The sequence below is a fragment of the Polypterus senegalus genome, chromosome 5 (assembly GCF_016835505.1).
Source record: "Polypterus senegalus isolate Bchr_013 chromosome 5, ASM1683550v1, whole genome shotgun sequence".
NCBI classification, from domain to species: Eukaryota; Metazoa; Chordata; class Cladistia; order Polypteriformes; family Polypteridae; genus Polypterus; species Polypterus senegalus.
In genome coordinates this window covers 204036672-204063745 of record NC_053158.1, presented here as the reverse complement: position 1 = coordinate 204063745, position 27074 = coordinate 204036672, and the positions used below count along the sequence as shown (strand labels likewise).

The 27074-nt window shown below is 43.7% G+C and overlaps 1 protein-coding gene across 1 annotated transcript in view; it reads left to right on the top strand.

The window, feature by feature from the left end:
* The window catches only part of tmeff1a (transmembrane protein with EGF-like and two follistatin-like domains 1a), a 234534-nt gene that overhangs the window by 133772 nt on the left and 73688 nt on the right, over positions 1–27074 (top strand). Inside the window, exons 2-5 of the mRNA XM_039753991.1 lie at positions 10006–10115; positions 16112–16241; positions 18027–18053; positions 19529–19625. Of these exons, the coding sequence (XP_039609925.1) occupies positions 10006–10115; positions 16112–16241; positions 18027–18053; positions 19529–19625 (364 nt within the window). The remainder of the gene's footprint in view (positions 1–10005; positions 10116–16111; positions 16242–18026; positions 18054–19528; positions 19626–27074) is intronic.

The window sequence follows — 27074 nt, the reverse complement described above, 5'->3', positions numbered from 1 at the left end:
TCCTTGTTCCCCTGAGAAGCTCAAAACAATTCACCGCCAGGTAATCTTCTCAGGTGAGGGGATCAGCAGTTGCAGTTGTCAAGTTCGAAATCCCCTCTAACTAGAAGAAGTGTAATAGGTAAACTGCACTTGATTTGGCCCCACGTGGAAATTTGTGGCATTTTCCCCAAGCTCAATCAATAAATAAACTTCATCATATTATAACAAACAACAAAACCCTCTCAAATGTACACCAGCATGACTGAAAGGAAAGACGATTACAAACAAAGAAAAGACTCAGACTTGGCTTAAAACATAAACAGCAGTGACAGGTGCACTGAAACATTATAAAGGCGTAATGTGACACTGGCTCCATTTGTCATCCCCTCCTAAAACAGTCATGTGATGTGTCCTGCCGCTTACAGTCACCAAGTTTGACATCCCCACCAACTATCCATCCATCCATTAACCAACCCGCTGAATCCGAACACAGGGTCACGGGGGTCTGCTGGAGCCAATCCCAGCTAATACAGGGCACAAGGCAGGAACCAATCCTGGGCAGGGTGCCAACCCACCGCAGGACACACACAAACACTCCCACACACCAAGCACACACTAGGGCCAATTTAGAATCGCCAGTCCACCAAACCGGCATGTCTTTGGACTGTGGGAGGAAACCCATGCAGACACGGGGTGAACATGCCAACTCCACGCAGGGAGGACCCGGGAAGCGAACCCAGGTATCCTTACTACGAGGCAGCAGCACTACCACTGCACCACCATGCCGCCCACCCCACAAACTAGAAGTTATGTAATGTGATGCCAGCTTAATTTGTTATCCCCTCCACTCTAGTCATGTAATTTGACCTGTGCAGGGAAACATGATCAGCTACTGAAGTCACTAAGTTTAATATCCCCTACAACTAGCTGTAGTGTGATGCTGGCTTAATTTGTCATCCCCTGCTATGCTAATCATTTAACCTGACATCCGAAAGGTGACGAGTTCAGCAATCGAAGTTGCCAAATTTGACATCCCCTCAGATTAGAAGTTACGTAATGTGATGCCAGCTTAATTTGTCATCCCCTCTACTATAGTCATGTAACATGACATGCGCAAGGCAACACGATCAGCTATTGAAGTCACTAAGTTTGACATCCTCTACAACTAACTGTAGTGTAACACTGGCTTAATTTGTCATCCCCTGCTATGTTAGTCATTAACCGTGACATCTGAAAGGTGACGAGTTTGGCAACTAAAGTCATTAAGTTCCACATTCCTTCTGACAAGCAGTTGTGTAATGCGATGCCAGCTTTATTTGTCATCCCCTGCTTTTGCTAGTTGTATAATGTGATGTTCTCAGGAGAGGAGATTAGCAAGGCAGTCACCAACTTTGACATCCCTTCAGAACAGACGTTATGTAATGTGATGCTGGCTTAATTTATCATCTCCTGCTACTTTAGTTTTATAACCTGACATCCAAAAGGTGACAAGATCGGCAACTGAAGCCACTAAGTCTGACAACCCCTCAGAGTAGAAGTTATGTAATGTGATGCCAGCTTAATTTGTCATCCCCTCTATCCTAGTCGTGTAACATGACCTGCTCAAGGCAACATGATCAGCTACTGAAGTCACTAAATTTGACATCCCCTAAAACTTAATGTAGTGTAACACTGGCTTAATTTGTCATCCCCTGCTACTCTAGTCGTGTAACCTGACATCCGAAAGGTGACAAGATCAGCAACTGAAGTCATTAAGTTCCACCTTCCTTCTGACAAGAAGTTGTGTAATGTGATACCAGCTTAATTTGTCATCCCCTGCTTTTGCTAGTTGATTAATGTGACATTCTCAGGAGAGGAGATCAGCATGGCATTCACCAAGTTTGACATCCCCTCAGAACAGACGTTATGTAATGTGATGCCAGCTTAATTTGTCATCCCCTGCTACTCTAGCCATGTAATCTGACCTGTGCAAGGCAACACGTTTGGCTACTGAAGTCACAAGTTTGACATCCCCTTCAACTAACTGTAGTGTGATGCTGGCTTAATCTGTCATCCCCTGCTACTCAAATCATTTAAGTTGACATCCAAAAGATGACAAGATCAGCAAGGCAGTCACCAAGTGTGACATCCCCTCAGACCAGACGATACGTAGTGTGATGCTGGCTTAATTTGTCATCCCCTGCTACTCTAGTCGTGTTACCTGTCATCCAAAAGGCGACGAGATCGGCAACTGAAGTCACTAAGTCTGACAACCCCTCAGACTAGAAGTTATGTAATGTGATGTCAGCCTAATTTGTCATCCCCTGCTACTCTAGTCGTGTAATCTGAGCTGTGCAAGGCAACACGTTTGGCTACTGAAGTCACAAGTTTGACATCCTCTTCAACTAATTGTAGTGTGATGCTGGTTTAATTTGTCGTCCCCTGCTACTCAGATCATTTAACTTGACATCCAAAAGGTGACGAGATCGGCAACTGAAGTCACTAAGTCTGACAACCCCTCAGACTAGAAGTTATGTGATGTGATGTCAGCCTAATTTGTCATCCCCTGCTACTCTAGTCGTGTAATCTGAGCTGTGCAAGGCAACACGTTCGGCTACTGAAGTCACAAGTTTGACATCCCCTTCAACTAACTGTAGTGTGATGCTGGCTTAATTTGTCGTCCCCTGCTACTCAAATCATTTAAGTTGACATCCAAAAGATGACAAGATCAGCAAGGCAGTCACCAAGTGTGACATCCCCTCAGACCAGACGATACATAGTGTAATGCTGGCTTAATTTGTCATCCCCTGCTACTCTAGTCGTGTTACCTGACATCCAAAAGGTGACGAGTTCAGCAACTGAAGTCATTGAGTTTGACAACCCCAGTCATTCAATGACGTGTAATGTGTAATGTGACATATTTGCATTCTGTGTTCGCTGTTATCTTTGTTTTACTGGGGTCCCTTCAAAAGCGCTCTGACCCCCAGCACCACTGGTACTGTTTCCAGTTCAGTCCAGCTCTTTATGTGTCTTACACTTACACTGCACTCCTGGGAAAATGTATGCTGCAATGTGGTGTATGGGTGGTATGACAATAAAGCCAATTGATTTGATATTCATCTTTAAAAATTAAAGTGTGAAAGTTGTCTCTTTGACAAAGTCAATAAATCAGCAGCGCTCCACCTTCCAGAGCAGCTCACACAAACCTTGAACACACCGAGTGTTACGCGGCATCATTTTTTTCTTAACTCGGTTCTTCGTTCATTTTGCTTTATCCTACGAGGTGTATAACGGTGTTTTTCTCTTTCTTTACCATTCGTGTCAGTCACGTCCTCGGAGGCCACGCGCAGAAGTATCTCCATCTTAAATCATCTCCGTCCCCAGGCTCGACTTGACCCCCCCTGAGGTGAAGGCTGGCGTCTCTTTCAAGGACGTTTGCCATCCAGCCATTAGCTGAAACGCGTCTGTCCATCAGAGAGTCCTCGGGCCGCCATCCTGCGCCGCACACACCTCATCGCTCCACTTTATAAGGTTTTGTTTTTTGAAGTACTGGAGGTCCAAGGCTAAGTCGGCCTCTTTTTGTTTTTCTTCTTCTTTTCTTTTTTGCTCCCTAAGTGGTCCGCATTACTGGCGGTGAGCCGTAGGAGGGAAATCTGCAAGCCTGGTGGATAATGAGGTCTGAGCACGACTGTCAAGGACCCTGGTGAATACCTTTTACAAACATTTTAAACTGGCTGAAGAGAAATTTCTTAATATTGTCATTGGGGGGGTTGAGAGAAAACAGCTGATTGTTGACAGACAGCAAGGACCCCCAAGCCAAAAAGAAAAAGAAACAAACATGGAAGTGCCGTTCATTAAAAGATCATCAGGGTGAGAAGTCAACTGTATGAAGTGCACTTGGCTGCAGGTTCAAATCCCACTTCTGCCACCATCCGCATCTCTGCTGTTAACCTCCTTAGTGTCCCGTTTCTCATCCCAGAAACAAAACGTGGCATTATTTTCATCAAGAAAAAATATTAAGTGTAACAGAAATATGTAAATACCCAAAAGTCAACGTAAATTGAGCCGGGGGCGTCTTTGTCTGCGTGACGTCCACTGCTGTACTGATTGCAGGTTTAGCACCCGTCCGTCACGGGTTACGCTTTGAGATCGTCGCCAGTCGAGAAGTGTACACGTGTGTTTCTGTTTTTACATTTTCTGAGATATATGGATTCAAATTCAGAAGCGTTCTATTATTCCGAACCTTAAAAACAATGATAGCTGATTATGTTACATCAACGTTTCTTAACCCGTAGGCTGCGATCCAGTTGGGGTCGTCGAAAGCAGTATCTGCGGTGGGCCTGTCAGGCCATCGTGTAGTACTTAGCCGTCGCTCGTCCTGGCACAAATCCTTTGTCGAGTGTTACACCGGACATGATTTAGAGTACTTTGCGGCATGGAAATATAAAAAGTATTGTCCAGCTCCCCTCTCGAAACTTATGAAACAATCAAACTGAGAAGACGGACAGCAAAGACACACACGCTCAGTGGCCACTTTATTAGGTACGCCTTGCTAGTACCGGGTTGGACCCCCTGTTACCGTCACAACTGCCACAATTCTTCACCACCCTGGCACGACTTGCACATGAGATATACAGGATCAGAAAACAGAAATTTGAAAATGTTACACGGAGCGCCTGGTTTGTTTTTTTTTCTCTAATGAAGAAATATTTTAATTTGACACAAACACAGACTCTGCCACATTTGAGAAGTGATCTGTCAGGTGTTAGTGAATCATTGACTGGCCTTCCTTTATTGTTTGAATAAAAAGGTTTTATTTTGATGTTCTCCCCTCAGGCAGAAATTGTTGAAAAATGCCCTGAGGGTGTAAGAGGGTTTACGATGCACAGTTGGTACTAAGGGGCCTAAAGTGTGCCAAGAAAATACCCCCTTCACCTTTACACCATCACTATCAGCACCAGCCTGAACTGTTGATACAAGGCGGGAAGGACCCACGCTGTCATGTTGTTGACGCCAAATTCTGAGCCTCTCATTCTAAATGTCACAGCAGAAACCAAAACTCAGCAGACTCTCTCTCTCTCTCTCTCGCCATCCTGCCGGCTACGCCACTGTGAAAGAACGAGTCTCAACACTTTCAAAAGGTTTGGGGCAGCCACCCGTATATTGTTCCTAGCCGCAAAAAATTATTTTGGTTACAGCGATGCTGTTTATTCGAGTTCCACATTGAACTGTTTAAGTTAGCCAAGATGGAGGCTTTTATGTCTTGTAACCCGGAAGTGACATCAGTCTGGGTGCCGGGACAGGAAGTGACGTCAGGTAGGTTTTCCCGTATTTGATCTGCAGAAATAACAGAGAAAGGTTTAGAGCACACCGTCACCCCCTGGCCTGGCGGGTAATTACCTTCACTTGGTCCATTCAGCTCGCTCCTAGTCGCACGTGTGTGACAGTATGTATATTTATATTTTCTCTTTATAGATATATATATATATAAATTTTATATATATATATATATATATATATATATATATTTCCCTTCTGGTTCGTCCTGCTTCCTCTTCAAACCCGGTCCTGCCCACACGCAGCCCACATGACATTTCTCGATTCCTATTTGTCCTCTTCCATACCCTTCCCCACGCTGCCTGCGGCCTCCCGTATACCCCCATGCCGCCTTTCTCGATTCCTATTCCTCCTTGGACTACCGTGTTCCCCGCTTCTCTCTCATGACCCCATTGGTGTCACGTCACTGCCCGATATCCAGCCTGACAGCGTGACCTTTCACTTCGGCCATGTGTGCACCTGGGAGTCTTTTCCATAGCCTGCTACAGGAAGGTACTCTCTCGACCATTGGCATTGGTTTCGCTCCTTGCTATTTTCGTTATACTGCGACGGTTGTTTCCTAAGCCTTTGTTATAAAATGAGCGACAGTATCTTCTCTGTCGATGGGTTTTTGTACAACGTCATCTCTATTCCGGGATCCGGCAACTGCCTGTTCCTATCTGTGGGTTATTTCTTGACACAAACAGTTGACGTAGGCAATGCACTCACATCATGGCATCAGGCCGTAGATTTCGTTGCATCACATTTGGACAGATTTGGAGACGTCCCAAGGATAAACGTTTGCAAAGATTTGATTTAATCTACAACAACCAGTCTTCAGCCACGGTCAGTTGTACGAGGCTTTTTAGATCTTTCAACTCATCATCTGTCGTCTCCAGCAAAACACCTATTCACAACTGCGTCTTTCAAGAAGTATTTCTATCTTCTTGATTTCTGAATTCCTTTCTCATCGTTTTCCGTTCCTATTCTTACACCGCTGTATGCTATGGTGGGCATCGGCTAGTATATATATAAAATCCAAAGTCTGTCTATCATATAATGTGATATCATCTACTGTTAAATTCTGCTGCGTACTTCTAAAGTGTTTATTTGTATACTGTATTGAGGATTACTTGTGTTCTGTTCTGTTCTGTGTATTGTGTTGTATCGACCCCCTTTTTCTCTTTGACACCCACTGCACGCCCAGCCTACCTGGAAAGGGGTCTCTCTTTGAACTGCCTTTCCGGAGGTTTCTTCCATTTTTTCCCTACTGGGGTTTTTGTTGGGAGTTTTTCCTGTCTTCTTAGAGAGTCAAGGCTGGGGTGGCTGTCAAGAGGCAGGGCCTGTTAAAGCCCATTGTGGCACTCCTTGCGTGATTTTGGGCTACACAAAAATAAATTGTATTGTATTGTATTGTTCAGCTACGAGACATCAAGCCTATCGGTTATAACGTGGTCATGTGATATGGAGCCTGATTGACTCCAGTTGAGCGAACCGTAACCTTCTGAAATGGAAAATACTCCCAGCACATGAATTGATGAAATAATAGGTGAAGGATGAGGCTTTGCAATGCACAAAGTCACTGGATAGATGACTGATGTAGAGTGTGACGCAGAACCTTGGGGCTGCCAATAAAAGGGACGTTTTTAATTAATATAATTACAACATAATAAATATGACAAGTGAGAGGAGACCATTTAGTGCATCGGTCGCTCGTAAATTGTATTGTATTGTATTGTCTGTATGTCTGTCTGCTTCTTACGAGATAACCACTTAATGGATTTTGATCTGTTTTTTTTTTTCTAGAATTTTTTTGAACTTTCTGTTTGATTTTTCAACGTCTTTCATTGCGCTAAGTATCATAGTTTGCTTGTAGGACCAATATATTCACACAAATCTGAGACAGGGGCTGTGGACCAAGGGGAAGAAGGGCGGACGATCCACACTCACACTGCAGCCTCGGGGCGTAGCTTACATCTGCTTAGCTAGCGGGCAAGAGAACTACTTAATGGATTGAGATCGGGTTTTTTTCTATAATTTGCTTGAACATTCCGGTTGATTTTGTGACCTCTCCCATAATGCTAAGTATCATGGTTTGCTTGCAGGAGCGATAAATTCATTCTAATCCACGACAGAGGCTGCGGCCTGAGAGGAGGGGGAAGCGTGACGTCAGGAGTGGGGAGCTGGGCGGGGCCTCCTCACTGTCCTGTTTCACTACTATGTGGGCGGAGCTGTGGGGGACTGCGTGTATATATGCATATTCATTGCATTCGTAGCCTGATTGTATGGGTGGTTACCTACCAGGTAATGCATGTGGTTGGTCTGCCATTCAGCAAACATCTGCCACGGGGCCCTCTTTCAGTTGCGAGAAGCAGATTATGGAATGTTGCATATATATATTGTAATAACTCCAATAGGAGACAGCACAAAGGTTTGGGGTTTTCCGGCCCCGTATATTGTAGATGATCCACAATAATCAAAAAAGAAAAGCAGGTCAAACATAAACTAAACAGTTCAAATGCGAGACGCCGAAGCATGGCGTCGGCCATTTTATGAGGGAGGAGCCGGAAGTGGAGGAATGCTGGGAAGGAACCGTGAGGGATGCTGGGACCAATGACGTCAGGACAAGATAGCGGAGGAAGGGCGGAAGTAAACGTACTGCGGGCAAAGCCGGCTTATGGCGGCGGAGCGTCCTTTTTTCTGTAAGAAAGCACGGGGAGAAAGTTAGTCCCCCGCCATTCCCTGCCGGCGAATGTTTTCCCAGGTGTGTTAAAATCCGTCCGCGGTCTCCTACTCGTAGCGTGCGTGACAATATATATATATATATATATATATATATATATATATATATATATATATATATATATATATATATATATATATACACTAGCTATGTTACATAAGATTTAAATAATCAACTTGAACCTCTTCATTAACACTTGCTCTGCACCAGACAATGCATACTGAGTGTCTCTGTTATATATCAATTGGCAGGGGATTTGAAAAGCCAATGTCAATGTTTGTGATATGCTATCCATTGGAATCATAAATGCACTGCATTTTATTACTGAAAATGTTTGTGGCACACGATCTTTTGGATTGACAGAGATGTGGAAAACAGACAATTATCATTTTATTAAGGTGGATATGTGTGTGTGTGTATGCCTTGCCTTTCACCCTATGCTTTCTTGGATAGGCTTCAGCTTTCCTGCAACCCTGCTTAGGATAAAATGGGTTTAGGAAACATTTATTCATCCATTTATCTAAATCTATGAAATATTTTTCTTCACAATTTCTATCAAGTATGCAGTGGCTTTCTATATAGTCCCTTTCACATCTCTTATGCACAGTTCCTGTCTATTTATTTACTAAATAATGCCTTTCAAAACTAACTTTCTGCCTATTTTATCATTCATTGCATCCATTTTTCTGATCATATAGTGCCTATCTATCTATCTATCTATCTATCTATCTATCTATCTATCTATCTATCTATCTATCTATCTATCTATCTATCTATCTATCTATCATATAGTGCCTTTCATATCTATCTATCTATCTATTATATAGTGCCATTCACACCTATCTATCTATCTATCTATCTATCTATCTATCTATCTATCTATCTATCATATAGTGCCTTTCAGTTCGATCTATCTATCTATCTATCTATCTATCTATCTATCTATCTATCTATCTATCTATCTATTATATAGTGCCTTTATATCTATTATCTATCTATCTATCTATCTAATATAGTGCCTTTCATATCAATAGATAGATAGATACTTTATTAATCCCAAGGGGAAATTCACATACTCCAGCAACAGCATACATAAAGAACAATATTAAATTAAAGAGTGATAAAAATGCAGGTATAATATCTATCTATCTATCTATCTATCTATCTATCTATCTATCTATCTATCTATCTATCTATCTATCTACCTATTACATTATGACTTTTGAATCTAACTTTACATTATACAGTACCTTTCATCTGCCTTTTAGGTATTGCTTTAAATCATTGATTTATTTACATATGCTTTTGCAGTACGCACTTCTCTATGTCTCTTTGTCCTACAGTGAACTGGCGCCCCCTTCTGGGCAGTTGCTTTGTACAAAAGTTAATTAGAGAGAGTCACACTGCAATGGTAAATAATGAAAACAATCCTAATGAATTTGGCTGAGATTCCCAGACCCAGTAAAACATTTTTGTGATGTAATTAAGTTTCATTTTAGAGTGGCAGGGTGGCACAGTGGTAGTGATTGCTGAGTCACAGATTCTTTATTACTGGTATAAGTGAATTCCTTGCCCAGTCAATGTCTGTATTGGTTTTCTTTTATTCCCCTGGTCTTTGTGGGCTTTGCCTGCAGGCACTTTGGTTTTCATTCCTCCTGTTAATTTGAAAGTCTAGTTTGGCCCAGTGTGGGTGTGTAAATGGTGTCTACCCAGCACTGGACTGATGCCCTCTCCAGGCTGGTCTGTGTCTTGCATCCATGCATTAGCATTCGTTCTCCCTCTGATATTCTGGTTATCCACCATTAATCCCAAAGATGTGCAGGTCAGGTTATTTGGTGAATCGAAGTTGTTGGGTCCTATGATGGACTGGCACCCCGTCCAGTGATGGCTCCCACATTACACTCGGTGTTGTCAGGATAAGACCCCGTCCGGGGGGGGTTTGACAATGTGTAATGTTGCTAATTGTTTTATTTCTTTTGATTTTGCAGAGTTCAATGAAAAAGAAAGCGACGTCCGGGTCTGCGATGAGACATCATGTAAATATGGGGGCGTCTGCAAGGAGGCGGGTGACAGCCTAAAATGTCTGTGCCAATTTCAGGTATGTCCTATCCTATAGCTAGCTGTCTGACATTGATGTACATAATCTTTATTTTTTAATCACATATTTTTTTGCATTAAAATGATTACCTGAAAAAGTAGATGAGTGCACACTCCTTTTAGGGAAAAATGAAAACATATGAGCATCCCCTTCCGTGTCGGTGCCCACCACCCAATCCAGCCCAGTAAGGACGAAACAAATCATAACGTTTGAACTACCTGTCTAGATGGAGAACATCCACATAGGGGCGCCATAAAGACATTAAGAGCAAAGTCAATACACTGGGTACCCACCATCTGCTGCGGGACCACCTTCACCAGTAGCGCTCACCTCTTTAAACTGGGACTAGATCAGCCAGTTGATTGGCTCAAATGAAAGTGAATTATGAAAGGAGGATTTCCGAAAAGTGAACAAAAGAGAATTGGGGGATTTCCAGCACAGAGCAATGCTGTTTATTATTTATTCTTTTTCTTTTCTGTAATTATAAGGTTGCTGTGAAAAAGTTTTTGCCCCTTTGCAGATAATCCTCTGTTTTGCATATTTGTCAGCAATAATGTCTTTCGATCCTTAGACAAAACTAGGGGGCTCTGCTGCCCCCTCCTCGCTTTGCTTGCCAACCCCGTGCCTGCACTACCCGCTACGCACTTCACGGCTCGCCACTCGCGTATAGGGAAGCGGGTGTCCAATTTAAACAGTTTGTTATTTTCATGGGAATTGTAACATATGCACAATAGACGTAACTATTTTACATTACGGCGAGTAATTAAACATATTAAAAAAATAGCAAATTGAAAGTAAATCAGTTTTCTTGCTGCGTTAGAGATATTCGTGGCGTTATACGTTTTCGTTCTGTTTGGCTTTGAAATGAAGCACGCAAATACTTTTCAAACTTACACTTTTTCTGTAAAACTTCAGTAAAATTAATTTTTTGAATGAACTTTTCTTCAAGATCGCATTGAATTTTGATTCCGTGTTTGGACTTTCATTGTGATAACGCAACGTATGACTGCCCGCGAGTGAATTTCGTTCCTTTCGCTCTGATAAATAAATCGACTTTTTCGAATGTTTGTGTCTTTGATTTAATTGTCACAGCAAAAGCTATTCTAACGGGAAACTGTAAACGTTTAAATACGACTGGCATATCGAGATCTTCTTTGGTGTCTCAAGTTAGATGGACTGCATTACCTTTCTTGTCACCTGTTCAAATTTTACATGTCAGAATTGTTCGCCCAATTTTGAATACAACTCATCTCGTCCCATCGCATAGCCCGTCACTCAGATATTAATTACGCAATAACATTACGACACGTCCTTCTTCGTGCGGAGGAAGACCAGACGGCGTTAACGGTTGTAGTTATTCTTCGTGATATTGTAAGTTGATGTTTTCATCTTCCTCATCTTCACCACCAACTGTTTCAGCAGAGTCTAGAGATACGCATTTCACCAATTTGTCGTGTAACTGATCGACAATTTTCGCGTTAATTCGTTTGACTTCATCATTTCTTGGTGCGAGGATTGCCCGTGTATACAGTGGTGTGAAAAACTATTTGCCCCCTTCCTGATTTCTTATTCTTTTGCTTGTTTGTCACACAAAATGTTTCTGATCATCAAACACATTTAACCATTAGTCAAATATAACACAAGTAAACACAAAATGCAGTTTTTAAATGATGGTTTTTATTATTTAGGGAGAAAAAATCCAAACCTACATGGCCCTGTGTGAAAAAGTAATTGCCCCCTTGTTCAAAAACCACCTAACTGTGGTGTATCACACCTGAGTTCAATTTCCTGATTACTGCCACACCTGTTTCAATCAAGAAATCACTTAAATAGGAGCTGCCTGACACCGAGAAGTCGACCAAAAGCACCTCAGAAGCTAGACATCATGCCAAGATCCAAAGAAATTCAGGAACAAATGAGAACAGAAGTCATTGAGATCTATCAGTCTGGTAAAGGTTATAAAGCCATTTCTAAAGCTTTGGGACTCCAGCGAACCACAGTGAGAGCCATTATCCACAAATGGCAAGAACATGGAACAGTGGTGAACCTTCCCAGGAGTGGCCGACCGACCAAAATGACCCCAAGAGTGCAGAGACGACTCATCCGAGAGGTCACAAAAGACCCCAGGACAACGTCTAAAGAACTGCAGGCCTCACTTGCCTCAATTAAGGTCAGTGTTCACGACTCCACCATAAGAAAGAGACTGGGCAAAAACGGCCTGCATGGCAGATTTCCAAGACGCAAACCACTGTTAAGCAAAAAGAACATTAGGGCTCGTCTCAATTTTGCTAAGAAACATCTCAATGATTGCCAAGACTTTTGGGAAAATACCTTGTGGACTGATGAGACGAAAGTTGAACTTTTTGGAAGGCAAATGTCCCGTTACATCTGGCGTAAAAGGAACACAGCATTTCAGAAAAAGAACATCATACCAACAGTAAAATATGGTGGTGGTAGTGTGATGGTCTGGGGTTGTTTTGCTGCTTCAGGACCTGGAAGGCTTGCTGTGATAGATGGAACCATGAATTCTACTGTCTACCAAAAAATCCTGAAGGAGAATGTCCGGCCATCTGTTCGTCAACTCAAGCTGAAGCGATCTTGGGTGCTGAGGGAAACTTACAATGGACCCCCTTAAATACTCGGATTCACCTGTGTATGTAGGTCAGGGGTCACTGAGCTTACCAAGCCAATTGGAGTTCCAATAATTAGTTTGAAAAGTTTGGGAATCAATAAAATGACAACGGTGCCCAAATTTATGCACCTGCCTGATTTTGTTTGAACAATTATTGCACACGTTCTGTAAATCCAATAAACTTCATTTCACTTCTCAAATATCACTGTGTGTGTCTCCTATATGATAGATTTAACTGACATTTGTTATCGTAACAACCAACGATTTATAAATGACTATTAACAAGGTTGCCCAAACTTTTGCATCCCACTGTATATGGAAGGTACTAAATAATAAAGAGAGATGGATCATTTGGAAAGGTGCTATATAATTTGTATTGATTGGAATTTGACATTTTAGCGTTACATGAGTTGGGTATAAAAACTACAGCAGATGTTCAATCCCAGCAACAGGATCACACTGTGGACGGGACACCAGTCCTTTACTGGGCGGCCAACTATCCTGCATGTGTATGGGAATCTGGGAAGAACACTGGAGGGGAAACCCCCGTTGACATTTTGGATCTTAATCCAGGGCACTGGAACCGTGTGGCAGCTGTGCCCACTACTACGTCTCTATGCTACCCCCAACGTGATTTGATTTCTGACTCAACAAGATCCCACATGGCTCTCCTCTTTTTGCAATTCTATTCACAACAATGGTAGGAAATCCCCGATTCCAAAATTGGCTCCATCATTACATTTCAGAATTCACGTCACTTAACCTGAGCATCCTGAGCCTGTCCTGGCAGCATTCTGTGCAAGGGAGGAATCGACCCTGAACTGGACTGGAGGCCAGAGATCAGTCAGAATTGCCTGCTCTTTCATTTCATCTTCAGCCTGAAAATGGATTGCTCCGTAACAATGACAGGAAAAGCGGGAGGAAGTCTTGAATCAAATGAATAAACTTCCCAAAGGGCATAAAGCGGCGGCGTCTCGCAACTTCAGTGTTTGTCTGCCAATTCCGCCGAGGTGTCAGCCTGCATCTTCTGCCCTCACTATTGGCTTTACAAATCAGTTTAGATATCCGGGTGTTGACATTTATGACTTCCTCAGCTCGATTTTAATCTTCACATTATCGACGCGTCTTTAACGATGTCAAAAACGATTTCCTCGAGCTTCAGTCTCCTCCTGTCTCTGTCTGCACGTGTCGCACTGTAGCTGTCAAATTAACATCATGGACAGCTTCTTCAGTCTGAATGCCAGCCGTGTGTCAAGTCACCGTAATCACCAAATTGTACAGAGAGCAGGACGCTCCAGCTCGGACGTCAAAGACGTGTTGAGGGTCCAGGTCACGTGTTCATTATGGCTTCAAGGGGTGAGTGACGGTAACCATGTAGGGGGCAGTATGGTGGTGTCCTCAGTTGGCTTTTCTGTTATATTGTGACAGAGGTGCAGTGTTCCCTGGCCTGGCTGCTATATTTGTAATGGAGGTCTGACTTTTGGGTGGCGTGTGTCCCTTGTCAATTGCCGGTCTGCTCCGCCTCCTGTTGTGTTTACTTGACATTAGAATGGGCACTCACTTCTGGGTCACGGTGACCGTCCCAGGCTGGAGCTGTAAACTGACTTGGGTTCAAAATAAACACCACTATGCCGTCATTTCCCGTACCTCCAGTGCCACTGAGCACATGTAATAGACTACAGGGTTAAGGAGGGTGGGCACACACACACACTCGCTCATTCACAGTGCCAGTTTACAATTGGGAGAAGGGGCCGCCCACTGAAAATAAAATTCATAATTAATAAAGAACATGAGCTGAAGAGAGATGTTTAGGAATGGGCTCAGTGGTTAGTGCTGCTGCTTCCTGGATTCAGCATCTTGGGTTCAAGTTCTGCAAGTTGTCTGTGGGGGGCCTGCAGATAATCTGAGGGTCTTTGCCAAAAGTGTACCAGGTAGATTAACATCCATTTTCTAACCCGCTGAATCTGAATACAAGGTCACGGGGGTCTGCTGGAGCCAATCCCAGCCAACACAGGGCAGGAACCAAATCCTGGGCAGGGTGCCAACCCACCGCAGGACACACACAAACACACCCACACACCAGGGCCAATTTAGAATCGCCAATCCATCTAACCTGCATGTCTTTGGATTGTGGGAGGAAACCGGAGCGCCCGGAAGAAACCCAAAGCAAATACGGGGAGAACATGCAAACTCCACACAGGGAGGACCTAGGAAGCGAACCTGCAGGTCTCCTTACTGCGAGGCAGCAGCGCTACCACTGCGCCACCATGCCGCCCTGGCAGATTAACTGTTTGGTATATCTACAGTATAGAGATCTATTTGTATACTTAAGTGTATTATATGTGTATGTGTACATGTGTATATATAGTGCCTTTCATCATCAGTCTGTCATACAGTGACTTTCACGCCTGTCAATGTATAAATGAAATAGTGGCTTTTACAACAGTCTATTTAGGATGTAATCTTTCCGCCTGTCATATAGTGCCTTTCACAGCTATCTGTCCTATACAACCTTTTAATAAATTATTGTATCATATATTGTATTATATAGCACCTTACTTATCTGTCTACCTTATAGTGCATTTCTCATTTTTTGTTATATAGTGCCTTTCACAAATCTTGATCAATTATTTACTGCCGTTTAAATCTATCTGTCATATAGCGCCTTTTACATTAGTGTATGTATTATATAGCAATTTTTGCATTTATCGGTTTACATTTATCTACCTTTCATATAGCACCTTTCATATCTATCTATCTATCTATCTATCTATCAGTCATATAGCGCCTTTCATATCTATCTATCTATCTATCTATCTATCATATAGCGCCTTTCATATCTATCTATCTATCTATCGTGACAGTAGGGGGCGCTATCTCAGGTACCACACCAGACACCAGGTAAAAGTGCTAAAATTATTCGTTTTATTATAATAATGTGCACTAAGCACCCTCCACTCCACACTACTCATAAACCAAATACAATACTCCAATAACAATAACCAATCTATCTATCTATCTATCTATCTATCATATAGTGCCTTTCATATCTATCTATCTATCTATCTATCATATAGTGCCTTTTATATCTATCTATCTATCTATCTATCTATCATATAGTGCCTTTCATATCTATCCATTATATAGTGCCTTTTCTATCTATCTATCTATCTTATAGTTGCTTTCTCATCTACCTGTCATATAGTACCTTTCACATTTTTTGCTCTATCATTTACAGCCTTTCAAATCTGTCTATTTATCATATAGCGCCTTTCACATTTATTGATCTATTATGTAGTGCCCTTCACATCTATCTACCTATTTATTACACCTCGCCTCTCACGTCCGTCTTTTTGTATTTCAGTGTCATAAAAACTACATTCCAGTGTGTGGGTCTAATGGAGACACCTACCAGAATGAGTGCTACCTGCGGCAGGCGGCGTGCAAACACCAGAAGCACATCTCTCTGGTATCGGAGGGTCCTTGCTATCCTGGTGAGTAAACAAGTCCAAACCAGTGTTCCAGCTGGGAGCTCAGTAATGGGCCTGTGTATATACCGTACTGTATGGATGTGTGTGTGTGTAGTAATGTACAAGTGAGCTTATATGTGATGTGTTTGTCCATATACAGTAAGTATACAGTGTGTGTTAGGGCATCCAAGTATGCATTTTGTATATCTGTGCTAGTGTTATGTATGTGCGCACACATGTGGATATTTTTATATGTGAATGTGTTTGTGTGACGATGTGGGTTCTGGCTCCACACTCCCTTTGCTGTTGGAAGCACATGAACCCAACACCGTCGATAATGTTACCGAGTGAGCTAGTCAGTGGAGGCAAATAAACACTTGAGCAAGGGGTGGTGCAAAAATGAGTAGTGCTTTTATTTAAAACCAACAACAACAACAGTGTTCAAATAAATAGTGCAGTTCTTCACAGTTCTTCATTAAATAAATAATCCATAAAAGAACACGTGGAGGTTAAAATCAATAAATAGAAAAAACACATCCTTAAAAATGAGAGGTTAAAATCTTCTTTTAGGAAGCAGTCTTAAAACCAACAAACAAATCCGGTGCTCTTCTGTTAGCGTCTCACCTGCTTATCCCGTTTGGGCCAAGCAGCAGGCAAGACGCTCTCTGCAGCTGCCCTCCTACAACACACCCGAGACTGGAGACCTCCCGATCCCTGGCTTCGGTCTGGCACTCATCCCAGTCCCCGAGACTTGATTACCCCAATAGCCAGGACGCTCACATTGGGGTCTCCACCACCAAGCCTCCCGACTTCCGCTGCCTTTCCACGGCCTTCTGCGGCTCGTCGCTTTCCTCTAGGCACTCCCGCTACCTGCTCACTCAGCGGGAGCAACCTCAACTCAAACGTCTAGGTGTTGGCCTAACACCCAGCTTCCATACAGCTGCCCACATGCGCGATCGCGCTCACCACATGCACGCACCGCGTGTCTGTCTCTCTCGCACCGCCTGCTTCCACACTCGCTCCCTGTAACCTCCGTCCTCTCTTTCCTTTCCTTTTTCTCTCCGATCGTTTTCCCTAAAACCGACTCGCGCTTCTTTTTAAAATGACGAGGGCCACAGCAGCTGCAGCATTAGCCACGGGACAATCATGAATGTGGGCAGTTCCTCACCTGTGCACTAGGTGAGAAACGCCCACACCCTACGGATCGTCCCCGCCCACTATGGCGTCGCCTCGCTAAGCCGCGCGCATCGATTATTTATTAAAATGGCCTGTGCTCAGTGAGCTGTGGACCCTTAACACCACAGTTTGTCATGGCAGCATGTTATGTGTATTCATGCGTCTGTGTGCAGATATTTAAATATGCATGCATGTGGTTTTGCGTGTGGTTCTGTACAGGTGTGCTCCTCTTTAATGTCTGTGTATGCACATCTGTGTACTTGTGCATCTTTGAGTGCTTAAGCCTGTGTGTATTTTGTGTCTGTGCGTGTATGTTTAAATATGTATTTGTGTGTGTGTGTGTGATTGGGTGTGCCACTTATTGTGTCTGTGCGCGTCTCTGTTCATGTGTCCCATGATGCACTGAGATCAACTTTACAAGCAATGGGAGATAATCAAACTTTAAAGAACTAAGAGTCTCCTTGAAGGTCCTGCACAGTGCAGACGTTTATTTTGGTATTGAATGAATTGTGACATAAAATCAAAGTCCTTCATGTTTGTCTATTTTTCAATGACAGAAAATATGAAGCAATTCAATTAAGTTCCCTTTTTTATGACAACTAATATAGATTTTTTTTTATTCTTAATATGCAGACAATGGTTCTGGGTCAGGAGAAGGGGGTGAGTTGTATTTTAATTTATATGTACTGCAATAATTTTTATAAGATATTTATACTGTGTATGTGTATATATATGTGTGTGTATGTGCTTCCTGACGAGCTTCCTGCAGCACTTCTGGGTGTGGCGGAAGTGCTGCAGTCCAAATTCCCCGGAACGTTCAGGCGTCCCCTGGCGGTGGCCACGTGCCCCAACAGGGTGGAGCCTCCCAGCTCCGATCTTGTGGCTCCCCTGCACCCCAGGGCAGTAGCCCTCTCGTGTCCTGGGGGAGGTATTGGCGCTCACCCGGTCCTTCCACGTCCCAGGCATTCCGACTGTGCAGCCGTCTATCACAGTATGTATATAGGTATCCCTGGGATCAGAACCAGAAGTGACGTCATCAGCAGGACTGGAAGTGACATCATCAGGGTCAGGCGGGATTCCCGTGATTGGTCTTCTTAGAATTGAGAAAAAGAGTTAGTGCACACCGCCACCCCCTGGTGTATGTATGTACGTGTGTGTGTGTGTGTCTAATGGGGGGGTGCCTTTCATGAATGGAGGCCATGTGACTCCTACCAAGATCACAGGGGGTGGAGTTTAGGACAGGGTGAGGCAGAAAGGACGGACGTTTTCTTACAAAATCACAAAATTGTTCATTTTTTTCTTACAAAGAAATTTATTGAAAGATTTGAGTTCATATTGAAATAGCATTTGACAATTTGTAGGGATGGCAATGCAGGTCTAAATGCAAAATACGCCTTACCGAGCGATTACTGAGGCCAAGTTCAGAAGAATGCTTCCGAGCAGATCGACTTGGACTGCGCAGCAGGGCTAGTCGTACGCTTTCCACATTTTCAGGGGTACGTGCCGTTCGTGTAGCCCCCGGTGGTCTTTTGTTCATTAGTGTATCTCGTGTACGAAGTGCTTTAACCCAACGTAGGATCGTGTTACGAGCGGGAACAGCTTTATTTCTGTGGATACTGAAACTGCAATGAAACTCGCACTGAACTGCGGTAATAGATTGGTTATTTTTGACAAGACAGTCGTACGCAGAAACGCGATGTTCGATCGTCCACGGCTTCAACTAAAAAGAAAAAAGACTTTGCGAACCTAACGCCACCTGCCGCACATCTGTCACTCCACCTAGTGGTGAGTTCTAGCCATTTCAAAGACGTCCGTCCTATCTGCCTCACCCTGTATTAGCTGGAAGGTTTAGGTTTACAAGTAAGTTATATTTTATATAGCGCCTTTCTGAACACCATCCCATGGAGATTTCCAGTACCCTCTAGTTTAAATAAATATTTATTTATTCATTTTTAAATTTGGGAACAAGGATGAGGGTTGGTCACAGAGTGACCTGGTGTAAAGTACAAAGTCCCCAGTGTTTTGCGGTCATCGGAAAGGCGCTATATAATTAAAATGTATTATTATTATTGTTGCAGTCACTGGCTGAGCCCCATGTTTTGAAGCCGTTCCTAATTCGTCTGTGTCTTTTGCAGAGTACGAGGGATCGGGCACAGAAGTTAGCAGGAAATTCACCAAATGTGGGACATGCAAGTATGGAGCCGAGTGTGACGAAGACTCTGAGGATGTCTGGTACTTACTTTTCGTTCATTCATGGATTTCCATTTAATTTATTTGTGTTTTAGCTTAACACTCATCTTAAGGGAGGCCCCCCATCCTTAGCACAGAGTTATGCTGATGAGGTCTTATGACTTTAACACCCTTTTAAATGTATTTTTGACAGTTCTCCTACTGTAAATGTTCAGTTTTCCACTATTATAAAGGTGTAACCCATTTACGGACACCTCTAATCACACCTTCTCTACGGATGGGGTCCTCGTTGTGTGCTGGGAGAAGGACGGACATCAAAGGGTTGTGTTTATAGCCAAATGCAGCTGAAAAAAAAAATAAATATAAAATATAGCAGAGGGGATTCATGTGCATGAGCGACATTAGACGGTCCACTCACTTCTCATTGGTGTGAATGCTGTTGTCAGACACAGTTCCTGCATTCTCAGCTCCAAGCAGGGTCGGAAATAAAAGACAAAGAGTAGAAGACAAAGTAGAACGTCATAAAGAGGTTCAAAAATGCAGGTTAGAGATTACAAAAGAGCTAAAATTGGAAAGTCTCAAAAAACTGACAGTAAAGATCGCATTAGTGCCAACAAATGGAAATTATTACTCCGTGAAATCACGGAATAAATGGAATAGGTGATACTAGCCAAACCCGCGGCGTAGCATACGCCGCATAATCAGGCCGCTTTTTAAATGATTTTTAAGCACAGAGGAAAAAAGAAACATTTGAAAAATCCGTAATTTAATAAACCACCAAGAAAAGTAACATCGCAACAATGCACGCTACGAACCAACATACAATTGTCCGTGACTGAAAACGGAGGCGCCGTCGCGCTGCAAAGCGAAGGACGGGGTTGAATGGCGCTCGTTCAGTACGCACTGCCCGCTTATGTGCCCGCCCCCAACTCCCTACCTGTGTACAGTCCACACGCACCTGTGAGTCACGTTGACTGTTAATTTTCCAAACACCGCCTCAGTCGGTTTCGCGTGATTTTTCATTGTTCTTTGCGGTTCCGGCTGCTTTTTTTTTATATATAATCCACCAAGTCACACGACCCCGGGTGGGGATGATGGTTTACAAAGGGTAGGGACGTAATCAGTGCGAGCGTATGACCCGCACGTACTGGGAATTTCTCGTTCGTGAGGAACAATTGGAAGCCACGGTCTCCATCACAAATGGGGTTCAATGGTTTACGCACGCCTGGTAGACACACGTTGATCCATTCAGTGTAGCGTGCGTGCAGTACCGGACATATAAGTGCATCACAGACCTGTTAATGCTCAATCTCACGTGGCTGAAAGCCACTTGTCCCTCTAAGAATTTGGACGCCGACCGCTGTTGGGTCGTGTAACTATTTAGCAGGCGGGAGTCTCGTTCGTTTTGGAAATAAGCATCCAAATCGCTCCACTAAGTAAGAACTGCCATGCCCCACCACCCACAGGATCGAGAAAGAGCTATCAGTCTGTCAATCCTGTCCGTGTCCGGGCCGGGTGAGGTTTCCTGTGTTGAGTCAAATGAAGCGGAATGCTTCACACCTGGTGGTGCCCTTCCGTCAATTCCTTTAAGTTTCAGCTTTGTAACCATACTCCCCCCTGAACCCAAAGACTTTGGTTACCCGGTTGGCTGCCCGGCGGGTCATGGGAATGATGCTGCCGGATCGCCTGTTGCGGGGCCTGCATTGGTGAAGCAGGTGAGACGGTAATGAAACAGAGGCACAGGGCTTATTGGTTTTTAAAGACTGCTTCCTTCATTGGGTTTTAACCAATGCATGGAACGAACCAACACACAATCGTCCGTGTGGCGCGGAGGGTGGAACGGGAGGAGAGGAGAAGGACATCCACTCCGCTCCCTCCGTCATGCTAGTCTGCTGATTTCTCGTCCAGTATGCACTGCCTGCTCATGTGCCCACCTCTAACTCATCACTCGAGTCGTTGTCGTCTTTGTACAGTCCAGATGCAGCTGTGACTCACGTAGACTTTTCATTGCTCTGTGCGGCCTTTCTATATATAATCCACCAAGACACCCGACCACGGTGTGTACAAAGTGCAGGAGCATCTAAGAAGACGCATGTTTGTCGCGGATGCGAATTGCTGTATGTAGCGTGTAAGACAGTTTGCTATGGTGCATGCGGTCGTGCGTTGTAACCGAAAACTCGTTTTTTAAAGACTGCTCACTTCATTGTGTTTTAACCTCAGTTGTAAAGGATTATTTTAGGGATACCCTCGAAACAGTTTTAAGCGCGATATGGCGATTCACCTCCGAAACACGCCTCTATGAACAGTCAGCGTGGGTCGGAGCTGCATGTGACCTCTACGACAGACGAATATAAATGACGCCATTTTTTTCTGTGTCGTCGCCTCTGAGTTGGTGGGCGTGGCTCGCGAGTTGTCGTCGTATCCAATGGTCTTGGAGTTTGTGGGCGTGGCTCCTTCCTGCGTGCGCCATAGGTGTCTCACTTGTCTCACTGGCCCCTTCCGGCGTGCTTTCCACGGTCGTCTTGCCTTAGTGAATTATATATATAGATGACAGATGTATGTAGAGATTGTTTGGCTTTAAATTTCAAGTCAGAGACTAACTTGTGTTGACATCAGGGAAAAAATAGTGTTGCCTCCCAATGAAGAGGCCTATCCGCGAGAATTAAAAGATTTGTTATTTGGTGAAATTGAAAAGATCGAATATATGGAACAGGCGATATGACAGAAGTATGTAGATATTGTAAGGCTTTAAACTTTCAGTGAGATTTGGCAATTGCAAGTCTATTATTCCTTTAGACGTCTGGGATTACACCAAATCAAACACGTTCCAGTTTACAATTTTACATAAAAGCAGAAATCACAGCAAAAAAGTGCACAAAGTCACCAACTCCGGAGCGCATTCACAATGAACCAGCAGGTGCTGTGGGAGACCCTCTGGATTTATAGGCGGAATCAGAATCTCTTTATTGTCATTGTAACAAATGCAACAAAATGAGGTGCAGTCCCTGCGGTGTCAAGATATCAATAAATAGAATAACAAAAGGAGAAGAAGAAATGAGGAAGAACACAAACATTCAACAGAAGACCTTATTGCAGAAGATGTCATCTATTGCACTGCTGCATTGGAGGTGATGAGGTGACATTCAGTGCCCTGATAGCAGCAGGGTAGAAAGTGTTATTCAGCCTATTCGTCTTTATTTTGATGCTCCTCTGTCTTCTGCCTGATGTCATGAGCGGCGTGTGAGGAGTCTGTCGAGATGTTCTCCTCTTTCCTGAGGCAGCGAGAGCTGTGCAGTTCATCCAGAGAGGGTAAAGAACAGCCGACGATCTGCTGGGCCGTCTTTACGATCCGCTGAAGTGTCTTCCTCTGCGCTGTTGTGCAGCTGGAAAACCCCACGCGGAGGCAGTTAGCACAGGATACTCTCGATAGAGCAGCGATAGAAGGACACCAGCAGTTTTTGGGAGGACTCTCAGGAAGTAAAGTCTCTGCTGAGCCTTCTTCGCCAACTCAGCTGTGTTCACACCCCAGGACAGGTCTTCCATGATGTGGACTCCCAGCAGGGCCGTTCTTAGCAGTTTGGGGGCCCTACGCGGTTCAGAAATGTGCAGACCCGGCGGGGGGAGCTCAGGAAGGTGTTTTAATAAAACGTCCGCAAAAGAACGATAACATTTAGGATGAGGACGGTATCGTGACACACGACGTGAGGGACTGGCACAGGTGGCTGCAGTGCCAGGGGCATGGCAGGGGCCCCAGGCCCACAGCCCGACAACAAAAAAAATGCGTAGTTCGCAGATGCCTAAGAACGTCCCTGCTCCCAGGAAGCGGATGTCTGACACCATCTCCACACAGTCCCCTTTGGATGACAACTGGTTTGATGTCCGTTTTCTTTTTCCTGAAGTCCACAACGAGCTCCTTGGTCTTAATTGTGTTCGGGAGCAGGTTGTTGTCAGCCGCTCCACTTTGTCCCTGTAGGCGGACTGATGAGCCCCACCACAGCGGTGTCGTCTGCAGATTTGACGATGGTGTTGCTGTGGTGGGCGGGGGCGCAGTCACGTGTGTACAGCATGAAGAGCAGAGGGCTCAGCACACAGCCCTGAGGAGAGCCGGTGCTGATGCTGATGGCCGAGGAGATGTGAGGGCCCACCCTAACCCTTTGTGTGCGCTCGGTCTGTCAGGGAGTCTTTAATCCATAGACAGGTGGCATACGGGAGTCACAGGGCTAGCAGCTGGCACACCAATCTGTGAGGAAGGATGCCGTTAAAAGCAGAGCTAAAAATCAATAAAGAGGAGACGTGCGTAGCTGCCCTGGTGCTCCAGATGGGACAGGGTAGCACGGAGAGCAGCAGCAACAGCGTCCTCAGTAGACACATTGGTGTGCATCAAAGCTGGGAGGGATGACGGACATGATATGACTCCGGACCGGGTGTCAGGTGACTGGTGGGTGGCCCCACCCACAATGTGCTTGGAACATCAATGAGGCATTGTGACGTAAACACAATAAATAGCAAATAGAGGTGAAAATAACTGTGTTAGATTAGTCTTATATAAAAAAAAAATACTATATAAGTAGAAATGACAACTGCACCTCACTCAACCCACATACCGACAAAAACAGTATTTAAATCTCTCTATTATAATACAAAAAATGTTGGGTCGAGACGTGATCTTTTTTTTTTTAATTAATTTTATTGTAATCATTCCATACAAATCGATTAATTTTTACAAAAAATAGGATTGAGAACAAGTCGATCCCCACCCCTGAGAGAAGAGAGAGAATGGCCAATAGGGTGAAACTTACCTACATTGATGAGTTTGATAGGCCAATAGAGATGAATGGAGAAGAAAAAGAAATGCGGAAATAATTAAAAGAGCTTATTCTATCGGAAAGACGCTTTGACGTCCCGCGAGACTAAACTTTACAACCATGGGAAGCAAACACCTGTGAGACGGTTACTTTTGCACGTCACGCCCTACTTACAAACAATTTAAAACGCGATCACGAAGATCTAACCTCACAGTTGTTTAGGCAGACACACTTCACGTGCTCCCTGCTCTTAAAAATGTTACGCGTTCAAGTTGGCACGTCAACGACTCTAGTGAAGAAGAAAGAGCAACGCAAAGCGAGGGAGAGAAAAGAAGGCAAAAAAGAACAATAGTCTCAAATTCTGAAAATCAGGAAAGTAATAATCAGCCCGGACCAATGGAGTTGAAAACCTCGTAGGTCCAATCGGGGTCAAAAATAAAAGACTTCATGAAGACGTTCAAAAACGTTGGCGCGATACACGTGCAGAGCAAGTTAAAGATTATGAAAATAGGAAAATTTGAAAGTCTCAAAAACCTGACAGTAAAGATCTCATTAGCGCTAACAAACGGAAATGAATACTCAGTGAAATAACGGAACAACGAAAAGAGATCGAATATACAGTGGTGTGAAAAACTATTTGCCCCCTTCCTGATTTCTTATTCTTTTGCATGTTTGTCACACAAAATGTTTCTGATCATCAAACACATTTAACCATTAGTCAAATATAACACAAGTAAACACAAAATGCAGTTTTTAAATGATGGTTTTTATTATTTAGGGAGAAAAAAAATCCAAACCTACATGGCCCTATGTGAAAAAGTAATTGCCCCTGAACCTAATAACTGGTTGGGCAACCCTTAGCAGCAATAACTGCAATCAAGCGTTTGCGATAACTTGCAATGAGTCTTTTACGGCGCTCTGGAGGAATTTTGGCCCACTCATCTTTGCAGAATTGTTGTAATTCAGCTTTATTTGAGGGTTTTCTAGCATGAAGCGCCTTTTAAGGTCATGCAGGTCATAGCATCTCAATTGGATTCAGGTCAGGACTTTGACTAGGCCACTCCAAAGTCTTCATTTTGTTTTTCTTCAGCCATTCAGAGGTGGATTTGCTGGTGTGTTTTGGGGTCATTGTCCTGTTGCAGCACCCAAGATTGCTTCAGCTTGAGTTGATGAACAGATGGCCGGACATTCTCCTTCAGGATTTTTGGTAGACAGTAGAATTCATGGTTCCATCTATCACAGCAAGCCTTCCAGGTCCTGAAGCAGCAAAACAACCCCAGACCATCACACTACCACCACCATATTTTACTGTTGCTATGATGTTCTTTTCTGAAATGCTGTGTTCCTTTTACGCCAGATGTAACGGGACATTTGCCTTCCAAAAAGTTCAACTTTTGTCTCATCAGTCCACAAGGTATTTTCCCAAAAGTCTTGGCAATCATTGAGATGTTTCTTAGCAAAATTGAGACGAGCCCTAATGTTCTTTGTGCTTAACAGTGGTTTGCGTCTTGGAAATCTGCCATGCAGGCCGTTTTTGCAGGCCAGTCTCTTTCTTATGGTGGAGTCGTGAACACTGACCTTAATTGAGGCAAGTGAGGCCTGCAGTTCTTTAGACGTTGTCCTGGGGTCTTTTGTGACCTCTCGGATGAGTCGTCTCTGCGCTCTTGGGGTCATTTTGTTCAGTCGGCCGCCACTCCTGGGAAGGTTCACCACTGTTCCATGTTTTTGCCATTTGTGGATAATGGCTCTCACTGCGGTTCACTGGAGTCCCAAAGCTTTAGAAATGGCTTTATAACCTTTACCAGACTGATAGATCTCAATGACTTCTGTTCTCATTTGTATTTCTTTGGATCTTGGCATGATGTCTAGCTTCTGAGGTGCTTTTGGTCGACTTCTCGGTGTCAGGCAGCTCCTATTTAAGTGATTTCTTGATTGAAACAGGTGTGGCAGTAATCAGGAAATTGAACTCAGGTGTGATACACCACAGTTAGGTTGTTTTTGAACAAGGGGGCAATTACTTTTTCACACAGGATTTTTTTTCTCCCTAAATAATAAAAACCATCATTTAAAAACTGCATGTTGTGTTTACTTGTGTTATATTTGACTAATGGTTACGTGTGTTTGATGATCAGAAACATTTTGTGTGACAAACATGCAAAAGAATAAGAAATCAGGAAGGGGGCAAATAGTTTTTCACACCACTGTATGGACAGAGGTGTTACAGAAAATGTAGGTATTGTTCGGCTTTAAACTCTTAAGTCAGAGACTTGTAGATCGTCTGATGCGTGTTGCCATCAGGGATAAAGTAGTGTTTGTTCCCAATGAAGAGACGTATCCGCGAGAATAAAAAGATTTATTGATTGGTGAAAGTGAAATCCACATATGCCAGCGGCAGAGATGCCAAGTGACTGGTGCGCCCATGGTCCACTCACTTCTCATTGGTGTGAGTGCTATTGTCAGACACAGTTTCTGTGCTCTCAGCTCCAAGCGGGGTCAGAAATAAAAGACAAAGAGTAGAAGATAAAGTAGAACATCGTCAAGAGGTTCAAAAACGTTAGTGTGACACACAGGCAGAGCAGATTAGAGATTAAGAAAGGACTAAAATTGGAAAGTCTCAAAAAACTGACAGTAAAGATCGCATTAGTGCCAGCAAATGGAAATAATTACTCAGTGAAATACGGAATAG